The following is an 18,194-nucleotide window of genomic DNA, read 5'->3' on the forward strand; positions in this document are numbered from 1 at the left end:
TGGATCAGGTATTAGTCAGTTTCACGCTGTCTACGTGGCAGATTTGACGACATCCCCCCCCTTTTCGTGACTGGTTAGTTGGAGAATACTTGTTTATTTTATTGAAAAAGTCATTTTTACAATTTAGTAAACATAGAGAAAAAACCTAGGTTTTTACAAATTTATAAGTATAGTAAAAAGTGTTAAAAGCGAATCTTTCGACTTGGAATGTGTGGAGATCAGTTCCTTTATTGTCCTTGTCGGAAGATGTACAAAAAAACGTTGAAAACCTTTAAAAATATTTAAAGAGAAAAAAAAGGTTCAAAAGTGTTTTTGATAGAGAAAAAAAAAAGTCTTTTAACTGGCACTATTGGACGTTGTCGTCTTCTGCTGCGTCGTTGGCGGCGTCGTTGACTACGTATCGTGGCAGTGGGGCTGGTCGGATGTCGTCGACGTGGATTAATCTGTCTACATCCTGGTCTCTATAAACCTCGTACGTATGGTCTCCGGCTGCTCTCAAGACGGTATGTGGTTCTGTCCATGTCTCGCCAAAGTTTCCTTTGATGTGGTTTCGGACCTGGGAGGTACGTACGAGGTTGTCGGGCGTCAGGGTTGTCAGGGAACAGGTTCCGGGCGTAGATGGTCGCTCGTTGGATGGCTCGGTTGACTCGTTGTTCCCGTGTTTCCTGTTGGTGGACCTCATGCTCCGTCTCCTGGGAACGTCTCGGGCGGTATCCAAGGAGTAGTTCGGCTGGAGTTTGGTCCGTGGCATTGTTTTTTCTGGTTCGGAGGCTGAATAACAATGTCCGCGACGTAGGTGTCCCATCGTGGATCCTCGTTCGACGTCACTCTAGCCCTCAGACCTTTCTTGAGTTCTTGTACTCGTCGTTCTACAGGGTTTGCTCTTTGGTGATAGATGGGGCTCTTCTCACCTTCGATGTTATGTTTCCGCAGAAATCTCTCCCAGGCATCTGTGCGGAACTGGACGGCGTTGTCTGTAATTATGGTCGAAGGTCTGCCCCATCTATTGCAAACTTCTTCCTGTAGAAAGCTGATAATTTGTCTGCTCTTGGCGGCGGGTGTGCATCTGTATTCCAGCCAATTGCTCAGGCAGTCGGTGGCTAGCAGGATGTACTTGTTTTTGGTGCCTCTGGCTGTAGGGTAAGGTCCGAGGATGTCGAACGAGACTCGTTCCCATGGGGCGGTTGGGCTTCGTGGGACTATGGGGGCTTTAGGCTGTCGTTTAACTGCTTTCGTGATGGCACAGGTAATGCAGGTTCTGACGTCTTTGATGACGTCCTTCGACAGCGTGGGCCAGTAGTAGACCTCTCGGATGGCTCTCGTGGTCTCTTCTTGGCCGGGGTGGTTGGCTTCGTCGCTATCGTGATAGACTTTCATGATCTCTGGACGGAAGCCGGTGGGGACTAGCAGTCGGAGTTTGTCTTGGTCCTTGTAGAAGGCCGCTTCATTCTGTGAACTCCTCGACGAGGCTTCTTTCGATGTCGTCTCGAGGTCCTCGTCTGGAGATTCTGTGCCATCGCTTGATGAATCGTTTCATGCCGGGGTGGACTTGGTGGTCCCTCTGGATTCTTGTCTGTAGGGGCATGTCTGCGAGATCGTCAAGGATGGGATGGGCTGATTGCTCTTCGTCGTCGTCTAGGAGGCACAGCAGGGGGAAGTCGTCGTCTTGTGAGTCCATGGTTTGAGGCCAGGCGAGGCGTTCTACTTCGGCGTCGGAGTCGTGGTGTGGTCTCTCGTCTTGGGCCGGATTGCGGGACAAATGGTCGGGTAGCTGGTTGTCCTTGGCAGGGTTGTGAACTTTTGGTCTTGGATGAAATGTTTAAACTTTTTCAGGGCCCAAACCACTGCGAGGCACTCCTTCTCGTTGATGTGGTATCTACGTTCTGCTGGTCTCAGTTTTGTCGAGCTGTAGGCAACAATTTTTCTGTTGTTGGCGGGACCTTGAAACAATACTGCGCCCATTCCAATTTCGGAGGCGTCGGTTTGTAGATTAAAAGGTTGGCTGGCATCAGGCCGTTTTAACTCTAGGTTGCCGGAGATTGCGTTTTTAATTTCGTTAAACGCTTGGTCTGCTTGGCTGTTCCATTTAAACTTTTTGTTGCCGGGTGTCAGGTCTGTTAGTGGGGTGACCATCGTGGCGAAGTTTGGTATAAAATCTCGGAGCCAACTTGCGGTTCCGATGAAACTCCTGGCTTGTTTCAAGGTCCTCGGAGTGGAGAATCCTCTGATTTTCTCGCAGTGTTTCTGTAGTGATTGGGTATTATCGGATGTGATCTTATGGCCTAGGTACTCAAGCTCGTTCGCTGCAAACTTGCACTTCTTCAGGGAAACCCATAGGCCATGAGTTCGTAGTCGTTCCAAGACCAGTTGGAGGTGTCTCTGGTGCTCGTCCCAGTCATTAGAGAAGATGATGATGTCGTCCATGTAGACTTTGACGAAGACATCAACGTATCCGACAAGGACTGTCGTGACCAGCTTCTGGAAGGCAGCGGGACCGTTCTTCAAACCAAAAGGCATCACTGTGAATTCAAACGCCGATCCGTCGGGTAGGCTGAAAGCAGTCTTGGGCTTGGACTCCTCGGCGAGCGGTATCTGCCAGAAACCACTTTTTAGGTCGAGGGTTGAGAAGATTGTTGCTGTACCCAGTTCTTTGATGCTGTCATGGATCGGTGTCATGTTTGAAACTTCGTCCACGGTGATGCTGTTGATTTTTCTGTAGTCGACACAGAATCTCGGCGTACCATCCTTCTTGGTCACGATGACGACGGGGCTGTTGTAGGGGCTTTTGCTTGGTCGGATTACTCCAGCGGATAACATTTCTTGGACCTCTTGAAACATTATCCGCTTTTTCTCTTGGGAGTACTTGTATGGCCTGACGTTGATTGGTCTCTCGTCGGTCAGGTCGATCCGCATGGTCACGGCTTTCGTGGTCGGCTGGCGGATTCTATCGTCGAAGACGTCGCTGTAGTCTTAAATCGTCTCTTGGATAGTGTGGAAGGTGGGATCTGACGACATTCAAAAGATTCGTGAGTACTGGAATAAATATAGTTCCAGTGATAGACAACCCACGAGAAAGAGAAGACAGAGTCCTAGAGTTGGAAAACATCATCCAACAAGCACTCAGTAACAGCACTACAGAAGAGGAAGTAGAAATGCACACGGGAAGATTTAAGGATATACCGCAAGAAATAAAAGATTTGATAAAGGAAAAGAACAGAGCAAAGCAGACAGCAAGAAGGACAAGGAACCAGGCGGACAAAAATAGAGGAAATAGGTTAAACAGAGAGGTCAAAACAGCACTACAACAACACCATAGTGAAAGCTGGGAAAACAACATAAGAGATATGGAGGAACAAGGACCAAATATGCAAAATATTTGGAGGCTTCAGAGAATACTGAGAATTGACAGAAAGCCAATCCCTCCATTACATGGAGAAAACGGAATAGTCTACACTACAATGGAAAAAGCAGAGGTAATGAGGAGTACTCTTGAGAGAGAGTATACATTAAATTACCACCCAGACGAGGACATCGACTTCATAAAATAAGTCGAAAGACAAACAGAAAGACCCGAAAATCCAAACGAAATCATCCCTCCTACAACTCCAAACATTTTATCTACTCTTGCTGTTAAAGTGTCACTTTATCTACCCTTGCGGTTAAAGTGAAACTTTATCTACTCAAAACAGTTGTTATAGCAACACTTTAACATTAGCTATGGAAAAAAACCTGTTTTATTTTCATTTACATTTTTGATTTTGTTATTGACATGTTTGGTCTATTTTTTTAATGTGTTGATATTTTAATATTGACTTTTACTTGGCTGAACGTTCTACCGTATTAGAAATAAAAGTTGTTAATCAGTAGAAATTATTTATTTATTACTCTTATATTCTACCTTTATTTTGCAAAATAATAAGAAAATTTTGACAGAAATTTAGTGAGAGAAATAAGGTAAGTGAGTTTGCTTTTTTAACTATATAAGCATATGAGTTTTAAAGAGAGGTCAAACTTAATTGTCATTTTTTGTATCTTATTTTTTTTCAACCAATCTTTTCATATTTCAAGTATTAAGTTTTCCTTGTCTCTCGAAAAAGGCGCCTTTTCTTTTCTACTTTCTTTTTATAGCAAATTTAGTCTATTTCCATTAGTACGTTTTAATTAATTTATCTTTATCCAAATATACTCCATGATAGGTCTATAGACCCACATCCCAAAAGCTCGCCGTTGTGTCGTTCAAAACACCTGAGCGAAGTCAACGAGTAAATACCTGGCTTATTTTATTGGTTAGTCGATAAATAATCTAATATGTGGTAAGCCATTTCTGATCATACTTGTTTATTATTTTGGCATCCAAAATAATAAATTTCAAATTAGGGCATTATCAATATAAACAGATCAACCTAGCTTCGATGCAGTAACCAAAACCACACAAAAAAATCTATAACAGCAACTGTGTCAAAGTAGAACTTAGGCTATTGTTATAAACGCTATCACGTAGTGCTATTTAATTACATCAAACCTACATTTCTAACCTAAGTTAATGTTCTAAAAATTTATTCTATTTGTGTTAGAAATCAAATAATATCTATTCGCACACTTATTACACCTACAAAGAGACTACCGTGTACGCTTCAATCCTGAATACACTCATAAAGCAATTACTTAAAAATTAATTTGGGTTGCAACTTGCTTCCCCTATCTGTTCTATCCGGTGTATTTTACCGGTAGACGAATTAGCCCACATTTTCAGTTTTCGAAACTCTATCTATGTAATACCAGATAAAGAAAATTTGAGTTAAATATTTAAATTGTAATATCACATGAAAATACAAATTATAGTATCTTAATTACTTCGGACAAACTTGAATGCTTTTTATGTAAATAATCTGAATACACTGGAGACTCCTGTCCTAACCCCTTTAAAAATATCTAGTAATTCCTATCTAAATAAAATTTCTATCCAAATCCCACGTGATCCTCCATCTAGGATATGAATAGTTTTTAACACCAATATTTTTCACTTCAAACTCTGACATCAAAAGAACTCATTTCACTGACACAGGTCTTTACTTTACTCACCTTCACGACGGTTCGGGACCCCGAGGTCCTGTACATGAAATGATCTAAAATTTTTGTAAAAATCTTTCTTGACTTTCCCAATATTCGAAACGCGTATTTTCACTATTAGTCAACCGATGTCGATAGTTCAAAGAGCGCCTTGTGTAGAATTTTGCGGCAAATCTCATAGTAACCGAAAGGAAGTTCGTGACCCGGGCGACCCTAGCCGTAATATAATAATAATTTTGATCGTAACACGGTACGTACCGCGGAGGTCTTCCGAGCCATTATTACCTATAGATTTATTTATAGTTTTTACACAAAACTACACTAATATTTTAACAAAAACACATTAAAATTACTATAAAGTTTTGGTTTATTTTGCAATCTAAACCATTTTAGACACAGATATTTTTCCATTGTTTCATAATTGAATACTACATGATTCTATTTGTAAGACACAAGGTAGAATCTATATAAAATATAGATGTATGTATGTGAAGATGATTTGCATTATAAAATAAACTTTTAATTGTTTATTTCATTGCACTGTGCCTTTTATACAAATATGATATTTGTTCCAGTATTTCACAAATGGACAGAAAAGCGACCAAAATATTAAAACTAGCTCTTCAAACTGAAAAAGAAAACCAATATTCTCAATCAAAAGTCATTGTACATAAACTAGTAGATTATGACGAGTCACCTGCATGTTTAGTTTTTTTCGGAAGAATCTGGTAATAATCCATTACAAGAGCAAAATGGAAATTATTTTGGAATGGTTGCAAGAGTTACTCATGAAGAAACAGTAAATCAAGACAATTTTATTAGGTAAGATGTATTGGAAGAAGAAATTGAATAGGACTCCTCTGAGAATACTACTATGTGTGAAAGAACTAATATCGAAGTATCAAGTGACAATGATGATGAGCCATTTTCTAGTGACGATTCTATAATAGATAGAAACTACATGCCGTCTTCTGAAGAAGAGTCAATTTCTGAAGCAGAATCAGTTTTATTTTCTGCTTCAGATGCAGGGGATCAAGATAATCAATACTCTGACCAAAATGTCACTAACATTCTTCGAAGTCAACAATGTAACCTATGGGGGCTATTTTTCCGAATTTTGACCCGTTTGTAACAAATTGTACATAAAAGTTAAATGTTAATATGGAAAATATCAAAGAACCGCTAGACGCTTACATGCTTTTTTTTAAGCGACGATGTTTTGGAACTGATTATTAGAGAAACTAATATGTCCTTACGCAATTCAAAAATTAGATACTTCCAAGAAAAGTAAGAAAGGAGTTGAATGGAATAATAGCGATAAAAATGAAATTTTAATATTTTTTTGCAATAATTTTAACAATAGGCTCAGTTCCTTTGCCAACACTTAGTGCTTATTGGAGTAAAGACGAAATGTTTCATAATGCATTTGTAAGTTCCATCATGCCCCGTGATAGATTTTTAACATTGCTCAAATATCTACATTTTTCCGATAACACCGTTGCTAGTGAAACTAGGCTCTACAAAGTAACACCATTGCTTGATATACTGCTGGAAAACTTTAAGTCTGTCTTGACACCTGGCCCAGAGATTATAATAGATGAAAGCATGATTCCTTGGAGAGGCAGATTGTTATTCAAACAGTACATTCCGAATAAAACACATAAATTTGGCATCAAACTATACAAATTATGTACAATAGATGGTTATACGCACAATATAATAGCTTATGCAGGTAAAAACTATGATACGGTTAATATTAGCAGTAAGAGTCATTCAGAAGACATTGTACTAAAATTAATTTTAAGTTTAGACCAGAAGGAGCGCAGAACATTATACGCTGATAATTTTTATTCCAGCATTTCTTTAGTGAAGGAATTGTATCAAAGAAATATCAAATATTGCGGAACACTCCGATCTAATGGAAAATGAATTCCAAAATCTTTTGAAAGAAAGATGAAGAAATCTGAGTTGTATGGAGAAGAAGGTGGGAATTTAAGAATAATAAAGTGGATAGATAAGAAACCAGTTTTGATGATCACATCTTATGTCACACATGAAGCGATCCTTGTAGAAACTGGTAAAAAAGATAGAAAAGGTAATGAAATAAAAAAACCAAAATGTATTATTGATTACAATAAAGCTAAAAAATATGTGGATATAGGTGATCAAATATCCGCCTATTTTACGGTTTTCAGGGAATCAATAAAATGGTATCGAAAGCTTTGTTTCGAGTTGCTTTTTGGAACGTGTGTTGTACAACACACATACTACAACATAATTGTAGACATTTATTTCACATATTAGAATTTTAAGAATATTTGTTTATATGGAAAAAACAACGTTTAAAAAACGGCACTATTCGGGACGCCGGAGACCCGAATCGTGTATGAATAAAATCTTGATACAGGACGCCCGTGGCCCGAATCGTATTTTAATAGTTTCAGTGGAAATACCACCCATCGTGAATGTGTTAATCACCAAACTTACTTTAGCCGCCCAAACTTAAACTCTAAAAATATAGTACCTACCACAGCCTTCACATCTCCTAAATCCGCTTCCAAAAATAAAACGAAAACTGATGATAAGGAAATTGGTAAGAACCCCTCTGCTCAATCAAGAATTAAAAAATTAATTTGTGCAAATCCAGAAAAAAATTCGATATGAACTAAAAATCCCGACCTAAATTCTTTAGTAGTCATCATTTATTTATTCTAAGTAAGTAGGTTTAAATTAAAAACTGCATGAAAAGTAACTAACAAAATAGAGACATTAAATGAGAAGTAAAAAATTAAAAGAACGTCAGTCAATAAAAAATTCGTGAAAATTGTCAAAATTTACAAGTCATAAATGCTCTTTAATTAATAATATTATAGAATCATCTGTTTAAATTTTTATGACACATCCCGTTTTTAAATTTCACATAATAAATTAATTGGATTATTTTAATAAAATATTCTTCTTCTTCTTCCTACTTTATAAATAGGCAAAATGCCTGTTTTACTTCGGTTTTTAGCCTCAATTGACGTTGTCTGACCATCTTTTCCTCGGTCGTCCCAATGATCTTCTTCCATTTGGCGATTTGTCTCTTGCTATTCGTACTATTCTATTTTCTGTCATTCTTTCGATGTGTTGATTCCATTCCACTTTTCTTCTTTTGGTCCACGCGTTTATTTCCTCCATACCACATCTCGCTCGTATTTCCTCACTTCTTACTCTGTCTCTTAGAGTTTGGTTTGTTATTTTTCGTAAGACTTTCATTTTTGTTGTTTCCAGTAGTCTTTGTGTTTTCGCCGTATCTGCTCTTGTTTCCGCTGTGTACGTCATTATCGGTCTTATTGTTGATTTATATATCCTGGTTTTCGTTTGCGTTGTGAGGTATTTGTTTCTCCAGATTGTGTTGTTGAGACATCCTGCTGCTCTGTTTGCCATGTTCACTTGTTTTTGCACTTCTTCTTCCACTTTTCCGTATCTTGACAGTTTTATTCTCAAGTATTCAGTTTCCATCACTTGTTCTATTATTTTGTTATTTATTGTTATTAATAAAATATAATATCTTTAAAATATAAATAATAAAAATTGCTTTATTTATTTTTAAAAACAATATTTAAATTTTAAAAATACAAAAAACATACTATGAAGCTTCGCGCTAGTCTACAGTAACGCTTACTGCATCTTTTTTAACATTAATTATAGTTTATAATAATATTTTCACATAGCTTAGCAGTATCCAAATTACGATTTGATATCGATATTAAATGTAAAACCAAATGGACGTAATACTGAAAACTTACTGTGTCCGGTTAATATCGGAATTTTTCATTTCTATTTCATTCAATTATCATTTCTATAATATTTCTAATAATACCAGAATATCCAATGTAATTAGATAGTTTGGAGAAAACAAAAACTTGAACATGTAGTAGAAGTAGAGATAATGAGTATGTAAGGGGAATAGATATCCATCGGAGAAATCTATTACTCTATGTGACACACCTCGAAGATACCGAGGTTCCGAGCTATAGAGATGAGTCAAATTAAATTGGTTAATATCAAATATTTTTTATTAAATTAACACAATACTTTATTATCGTAATAATATTTATGTGTAGGTCGATATATTAGTTATCTTCTTAATATTCTATAAGAAAAACTAAAATTAGTACAGAATTTTACTTGTTTTTTATTTACTGTAAATCATGTGTTTATGTTTGGGGAAACAATGCGTCAAACCTCCTCGTTATTAATCAATAGTTACAATTGAAAAGTAAAGAAAATAAAACAGGAAACAACCGACTGAATGTCTCCTCACGATATCCACCTTCGCCTAATCTTCGAGATTTTTGTTTTCGTTGAAATTACATTGTGTTAAAGGTAGGTATTATCTTCATTCCATTTCTTCCCTAGAGCGTGGTGCTTGACCGTCTCGCCCACTGCGATTCAAAAGTATAAAACAAAAGCATGACTCACTTCCAGTCACAGTGTGGACTTTACACTTCCTAAAATCGCTCCATGTAACAGAGCAGAGAAACATGAATGAAATAGTTCGTTTCGGTGTAAGTATTCTAAAAAAAAAACAAAAAATAAGCTAATATTCAATTTCAATAGAAGTGGTACTTTGCCGCTCTAAAGATCATTTGCATGAAGAGTTGAGGAAGTAAAAATTATTCAGTTGGCAAGGAGCAGCTACAAAAAACCTTTACCTAAAAATAAATTATAATAAGCAAAAACAACAAGAATAAAATTGAAAAGTTGATAAGATGGTTCTTAATATCATTGCACAAATTTAGTACCCGAAATTTAATCCATGTACTAAATAACAGAATATATATACAGAGTCGAAAAATGCAACACTCATATTTTACAAACATAAATGCTTTTAATTTTTCTTTTAATAATAATGAATATTAAAGCTTAAACGTTAAATAAATTTAAATATATTTAAAAAGGAATATTATTTCTAGTATGTCTAATGTACGAGGGCCATAAAGGTAATAAAAAAGCAGACGGAAAACAGCCAAACACGGTTTATCAATGCATTTCGTTGGCCCGGAACCCTACTACGCCGTTGCAAAGGCAGTAACAAGAACGGCTAAAAGGAAGTGGGTAGCTCACAAATCTCTGTAAGAATGGAGGAATTCATCAGGACTAAGATAGACAAAGCAGTTCATCAGAACATTCGCCAAAATTTACGGCAGACCTAATTAGCAAAGACAGTCAAAGTCACACTAGGTCTGCTAACAGGACACCGTAAGCTGAACAGGCAATTGCAGCTGATGAAATTGGCAGATAATGACCTATAGAGATCCTGTCATATAGAAAAAGAAACAGCACAGTTTATGTCAGTATGACAGACTAGCAAATCTGCGATTCTTTGCATTAGGCGAAGATAAGCCATCGACAAAGAGCTACATGAAAGGTTCAGTCTTGAAGTTATTAGACCTTTTAAAAACGATCAAGCCAGGCGATATAATCTAGGACCAAAGAACCATAATATATCTGAAAAGGTCGCAGTAAAATAGGTCAAAAGATACCTCATTGAATCTGTCTATCTATGATTGTTATCGTCATCGCCTGTTTCTAATAACCACGTTTTCATTTTTTTTAGTGTTTTTTGTAATATCTGAGTTGCTTTGTTTGGGGTATTCCTTTGCTATATACGGAAAATCAGCATAAAAATTCCTATACATGGAAGTGAGATATGATATAATACATTGTTTATTGTCATTAGAAATTAAAGTAAGCTTAACACCGCTTCTTGTGGAATCCCATTATCGAGAGATTTTAATATTGATATAATATCAATGGTATTTGCTTGGATTTCCTGCTCATGAATTTTCTAATAAGTTTTTTGTGAATGTTAAAAAGTTAACATATAATTACCAATTTTACATGGTTTTTAAAATGTGTTTTGCATATAAAACTTTCTAACTTTCATATAAAACTTTCTAAATCATTATTGCTTAGAAGCTATTTTCTTGTGACATTTTATTATTATTTACTACCTTTAATGAAAATTAACCATAATTTCAGTTGAAAATACGTTTATTTTGAGGTATCTACTTTAAATTTGGAAATCGTTTTCAAAATACGAATTAAACATATTATTCTGTTTGATTGATTGATAATATAAAAAATCTTTTAATAATTTCATTTTATTTACCTCATCCATACTGACAATTCAGACTTTCTATATATATATATATATATATATATATATATATATATATATATATATATATATATATATATATATATATATATACATATATATATATATATATATATATATATATATATATATATATATATATATATATATATATATATATATACAAAACTCAAATATTTGGGTGTGCAGCGGAATATAGGACAAAGAAGTACTCTTTTTAGTTAACCAAGCTTTCGCAAATCTTTATTTGCATCATCAGGGTGCTACAATAAACAAAATTAGTACAAAATACAGAAAAGAATTATTTTGCATCTTACACTAATTGAGGTTAGTTGTCGTGATGTTTATTAAATGAAATGAGCAACTCATTTGACCCCTACAAATGATGGCGAAAACTATCCAAAATTGTTTTTAAAAAAAACGTTCTTTAACAAATACATATTTAAAACACTTTAAAACACATATACAAGAACACTCAAATAAAATTATGTTAAAATAATTACAAAACATGTCATAATATAAAATTTAGGTTATAAACATTCTTATCAGAAACAAAAGAATTGGTTGTGAATTCGTTACTGCCAACTTAAAACGATAGAACGTTAGATCTTAATGATAACAATGTAAAGGTAATAGTATACCTGATAGACGCTGAACTTCTTGAAACAGAAAAGGTAAAAAGACTTATATTAGAAGAAGTAGGAGAGGTACTGTATATCTCATATATAATGAAACTTATATTGTTGATGATGATTTGTCTGTATTAGTAGATTCGTGTTTATCCAAAGTTAACAATAATGAATATAGGTTGCTTAAATTATTGGTATCTGTCTTTTTGTTAATAGTTTCTTTTTCTTGAAAAATTAAAGCCATCTCGAGAAACAATCTTTTTAAATAATTGCTCTCCGTGGATAGGATTTTTACATTTGGAAAATCGAAAGAGTGCCCTGTTGTGTTAGCATGTGTGGCTAGAGAACATCTATCAGGGTGTAACCTAATGTCACTCTTGTGAAGAGTCAAGCGGCTAGAAACTTTTTGGGAGGTGTGACCTATATAAGAACCTTCACAGCCCAAACAATTAAGTTTGTAGACAACATCACTTTTATCTAAGTTTGGTACTTTATCTTTCAATGACTTGTACAAAGATCCCACAACTAGAGTGCTTTTATAAGCAATTTTTACATTTGGTAGGTATTGAGCAAAAATTCTGGTCAATTTGGGAGAGACGTCCTTAATAAATGGAAGTGATACAAAAGATATATTAGGAATATTGTTAGTCAGTGAGTGGGAATCAGAGCTAACTTTCATAGCAACTGCATTTTGGGGAGGGTTTACTTGTGTGTTGAGTATAACAGAGGATATGTTAAAGATGATTTTCCTGAGTAAGGATTCGCGGTAAGAATTATCTAGGAACAACTGTAAAAGGATGTTGAGATTCTTTTTTCTAAAAACAGGGTCAGCTAGTTTACAAACTCGTGTGGTCATTTGTTTGACTAGATTAATTTTCATGCTTGACTTGTGGTAAGAGTGGTAGTTGAGATATCTTCCAGAGTTACACTTTTTTCTATACCAATCAATTGTAATGATGTTATCCAGTTCTCTAATAAACATTGTGTCGAGAAAAGGAACAGATTGGTTTTGATCCTCTTTTTCAAGAGTAAATTGAATGTGGGAGTCGTAGCTATTGAAAATTTCTAAGAGCTCAAATTCTAAACCTTGTGGGCACGACATAATAATGTCATCCACATACTTTTTAATAAAAGGAACATTGAAAGGAACAACCTGAAGAATAATATCCAACAGATCATCCATTACATATGTAGCTAGAATTGGAGAGATACTGGCTCCCATAGGAGTGCCAAAGGTTTGTTTATAATATTTGTTATTGAAAGAGAAGCAAGTGGAATTAAACAAGAACTCTATCATCTCAATAAACATATCGTAATCGATGCTACATACTTGTGAAATTTTATTCCAGTGTTTATGAATAGATCGGAGAACGGCATTTAAATAAACATTACTGAAGAAGGAGACCACATCTAGACTAACGAGAACATAATTATGTGGTAATACAGTTCTGTTAAATAACTCAACAACTAGGAAAGAATCTCTGATGTAGTAGTCATTATTTGAATCATAAGCTTTGGTCAAAATATTGGTGAGAAAGCCTGCAATATGTTCAGTTGGTGAGCCTATGGAGGAAACTATAGGTCTCATAGTTAAGCTAGGTTTATGGATTTTAGGGAGGGTGTAGAATTTTGCAACGACACTTTTATAGGATGAGAGTCTCTTTTTTGTGTTCAAATCAATTTGTTTCTGTTGCCAAAGGCGTTTTATTATGGCATTAGATTTATTTTGAATATTGCTAGTTGGGTCACTAGGGAGGGTTATGTTATGTTACATATGTAATGGATGATCTGTTGGATATTATTCTTCAGGTTGTTCCTTTCAATGTTCCTTTTATTAAAAAGTATGTGGATGACATTATTATGTCGTGCCCACAAGGTTTAGAATTTGAGCTCTTAGACATTTTCAATAGCTACGATTCCCACATTCAATTTACTCTTGAAAAAGAGGATCAAAACCAATCTGTTCCTTTTCTCGACACAATGTTTATTAGAGAACTGGATAACATCATTACAATTGATTGGTATAGAAAAAAGTGTAACTCTGGAAGATATCTCAACTACCACTCTTGCCACAAGTCAAGCATGAAAATTAATCTAGTCAAACAAATGACCAAACGAGTTTGTAAACTAGCTGACCCTGTTTTTAGAAAAAAGAATCTCAACATCCTTTTACAGTTGTTCCTAGATAATTCTTACCGCGAATCCTTACTCAGGAAAATCATCTTTAACACATCCTCTGTTATACTCAACACACAAGTAAACCCTCCCCAAAATGCAGTTGCTATGAAAGTTAGCTCTGATTCCCACTCACTGACTAACAATATTCCTAATATATCTTTTGTATCACTTCCATTTATTAAGGACGTCTCTCCCAAATTGACCAGAATTTTTGCTCAATACCTACCAAATGTAAAAATTGCTTATAAAAGCACTCTAGTTGTGGGATCTTTGTACAAGTCATTGAAAGATAAAGTACCAAACTTAGATAAAAGTGATGTTGTCTACAAACTTAATTGTTTGGGCTGTGAAGGTTCTTATATAGGTCACACCTCCCAAAAAGTTTCTAGCCGCTTGACTCTTCACAATAGTGACATTAGGTTACACTCTGATAGATGTTCTCTAGCCACACATGCTAACACAACAGGGCACTCTTTCGATTTTCCAAATGTAAAAATCCTATCCACGGAGAGCAATTATTTAAAAAGATTGTTTCTCGAGATGGCTTTCATTTTTCAAGGAAAAGAAACTATTAACAAAAAGACAGATACCAATAATTTAAGCAACCTATATTCATTATTGTTAACTTTGGATAAACACGAATCTACTAATACAGACAAATCATCATCAACAATATAAGTTTCATTATATATGAGATATACAGTACCTCTCCTACTTCTTCTAATATAAGTCTTTTTACCTTTTCTGTTTCAAGAAGTTCAGCGTCTATCAGGTATACTATTACCTTTACATTGTTATCATTAAGATCTAACGTTCTATCGTTTTAAGTTGGCAGTAACGAATTCACAACCAATTCTTTTGTTTCTGATAAGAATGTTTATAACCTAAATTTTATATTATGACATGTTCTGTAATTATTTTAACATAATTTTATTTGAGTGTTCTTGTATATGTGTTTTAAAGTGTTTTAAATATGTATTTGTTAAAGAACGTTTTTTTTTTAAACAATTTTGGATAGTTTTCGCCATCATTTGTAGGGGTCAAATGAGTTGCTCATTTCATTTAATAAACATCACGACAACTAACCTCAATTAGTGTAAGATGCAAAATAATTCTTTTCTGTATTTTGTACTAATTTTGTTTATTGTATCACCCTGATGATGCAAATAAAGATTTGCGAAAGCTTGGTTAACTAAAAAGAGTACTTCTTTGTCCTATCTTCCGCTGCACACCCAAATATTTGAGTTTTGTATTCTATTTGATCAGCGTTGATGACAAGCGTTTATCGCTTTTTCAGTATATATATATATATATATATATATATATATATATATATATATATATATATATATATATATATATATATATATATATATATAATACTCAGAGACAGACGTAACGTATATAGTAATAAGAGAAAAGTCAAAGAAGCTTCTCTTATTATGTTAAATGAAACCAATTGAGTCACAAATTCTTCGGTCGATCGTTTGTGTGGTTACCAAGATTAAAAGACGAAATTAGTAAAAAGAAAATATCACTATTAGTAAGTCAAAAACATATCGAGAATACATTATTTATACTTTAAAGTCACGTACATATAAAATTAGAGTATTGAAATAATATTGAGAATAAACTAAATGTAAGATCAAGTAGTTATTATGTCGGGATAGTATCATGAGTTTTTCTTGGTTTTTCCTTATGATTTGTGATGTAGTTCTTAATAAAAGAATTTTAATGTCATGATTGGGTGTGGTTTTCTTAAAGACAAATCACATGGTATATCACGTAATTTTTCGGACGGTCATTCCTCAGTTAACATTGATTTCATATTATCGAACGAACGACTTATAATAAAGCCGTCCCAGGAACGTACCTCAAAAATATTAACCATGTTATTTTAAAGTGATCTACTTGAAAATGTATAATATATATCTAAAATGTCATATAAAGGAGGTAAATAAAATTAAATTATTAGACGAATTATTAAGACGAATTATTAGACGAACTAAGCAACAAAACAAAATAATTTGTATTTTAAAAATGATTTCCAAAGTGCAACGTCAAAGTGTAAGTCAAAACGACAGATTAAACGTATTTTTAACTAAAATTATGGTTTGTTCCCACTACAGATAGGAAATAAGCCATGAATTTGATATGTTAATGAAATAACAATTTCAACTACTGTAGACCTACCAGATTGGTATTAATGTAATAAGATATTCATTTTCCATACAATTAAAGCCCTGAGTAAAATTCTTTTCATTAATTTGCGAGTTACTGTTACAGATATTGTATGATAACACGATCTTTCACTTATTATTTTTAGAAACGGGATGAAAATTACTTACTGCCGTAACAATGTAAACTGTTGTTTTGGATAAATCTATAATATAAAAATGAATCGCAAAATGTGTTGGTAAGCGCATAACTCAACAACGCATGGACCAATTTCAACAATTCTTTTTTTAAAATGTTCCTTGGAGTATAGGATGGTTTTTATGGCGAGAAAAATTCGAATAATTTCCGGGAAAACCCTAAAACAGCCCTTTTCTTTTTCACAGACAAATATTTTATATGTATTCTGTGAAGTGGCAGAAACGGGGATTGCCACATGCACACATTTTGATTTGGTTAGTTGAACAGATAAGGCCAAATGAAGTTGATGCAGTAATATCAGCTGAAATCCCTAATCTAGACGTAGATCCTGGATTGCATGTAGTAGTTATCAAAAACATGATACATGATCCCTGTGGAACTCTTAATCAAAATTCACCGTGTATGGTGGATGGTAAATGTTCAAAGCGATATCCACGGACATTAATATCTGAAACAATCACTGGTAATGACGGTTATCCACTGTATCGTCGCCGATCGACAGCAAGCAATGGAAGATCAACAATTGTCAAATTAAATCAACAAGATATTGAAATAGATAATCGCTGGATTGTTCCATACTCACCCATTTCATCAAAGACCTTCAAAGCGCACATCAACGTTGAATCTTGTCATTCAGTGAAATCTATTAAATACATCTGCAAATATGTAACCAAAGGGTTAGTGATATGGCTGTAATTGGTATTAATGCAGAGAATTCCAATGATAAAGTTACCCAATACCAAATGGGTCGCTATGTTAGTAGTAATGAAGCAGTTTGGCGAATATTTTCTTTTCCTATTCATGAGAGACACCCTACTGTTGTTCATTTAGCTGTGTATTTAGAAAATGGACAAAGAGTATATTTTACAGCACAGAACGCAGTACAAAGAGCTGCTCAGCCACCATCTACTACATTGAGTTTTTTTGAGATATGCCAAAACGATGCTTTTGCTCAAACATTGTTATATTCTGAAATGCCAAAATATTATACTTGGAATCCATCCTCAAGGAGATTTATACGACGGAAACAAGGAAAACCAGCTCCAGGATACCCAGGTGGATATTCTAAAGATGCGATTGGTCGAATTTATTCAGTGCATCCAAGCAATGATGAATGTTTTTATTTACGACTGCTATTAGTCAATGTACGTGGCCCAACATCATTCCAATATTTACGTTCTGTTGATGGTGATTTGTGTGGATCATAAAGAGAAGCCTGCCAACTTTTGCAATTGCTAGAAAATGACGCTCATTGCGATCAAACTCTCAATGATGCTGTATCATCACAAGCTCATCAAATACGAACATTGTTTTCTATAATCATATCTACATGCTTCCCATCAAACCCAAATGATTTGTGAATCAAGTACAAAGATAATATGTGTGATGATATTTTGTATCAAATACGGATTAGAAGGGGAAATCCAAATATACAAATAAGCGAAGAAATTTGCAATGAAGCATTGATTTCAATTGAGAACATGTGCTTGATGATGTCAAACAAATTATTATTTCAATTAGGCCTGGCCGCGCCCAATCGTCCAATGCATAATGCTTTTAACCAAGAGTTGCAACGAGAAAAACTGTATGATCTCAACACTTTGAAAGAATTAATTCAATCAAATCTTCCACTATTGAATGAATAACAGAAGTATGTATTTGATACACTTATGAAAATAACAAATGATAAAACAGGAGGGATTTACTTCTTAGATGCACCTGGTGGTACAGGAAAAACTTTTTTGATTTCATTGATATTAGCAACAATTCGC

The 18,194-nt window shown here is 34.6% G+C and overlaps 2 protein-coding genes across 2 annotated transcripts in view; both read left to right on the forward strand.

Annotated features, from left to right (window-relative positions):
* The window catches only part of LOC140443479 (ras-GEF domain-containing family member 1B-like), a 1,395,894-nt gene that overhangs the window by 173,268 nt on the left and 1,204,432 nt on the right, over window positions 1–18,194 (forward strand). The window lies entirely within an intron of this gene.
* Window positions 17,166–17,630, forward strand: LOC140444381 (uncharacterized). Its single transcript, XM_072536133.1, has one exon. The coding sequence runs from the start codon at window positions 17,166–17,168 to the stop codon at window positions 17,628–17,630; it is 465 nt and encodes a 154-aa protein (XP_072392234.1).

The sequence above is a fragment of the Diabrotica undecimpunctata genome, chromosome 6 (genome assembly GCF_040954645.1).
Source record: "Diabrotica undecimpunctata isolate CICGRU chromosome 6, icDiaUnde3, whole genome shotgun sequence".
Classification (NCBI taxonomy): Eukaryota; Metazoa; Arthropoda; class Insecta; order Coleoptera; family Chrysomelidae; genus Diabrotica; species Diabrotica undecimpunctata.

Coding starts and splice junctions, on each gene's coding strand:
- LOC140444381 (XM_072536133.1), top strand. CDS start 17,166: ATGGGTCGCTATGTTAGTAGTAATGAAGCAGTTTGGCGAATATTTTCT.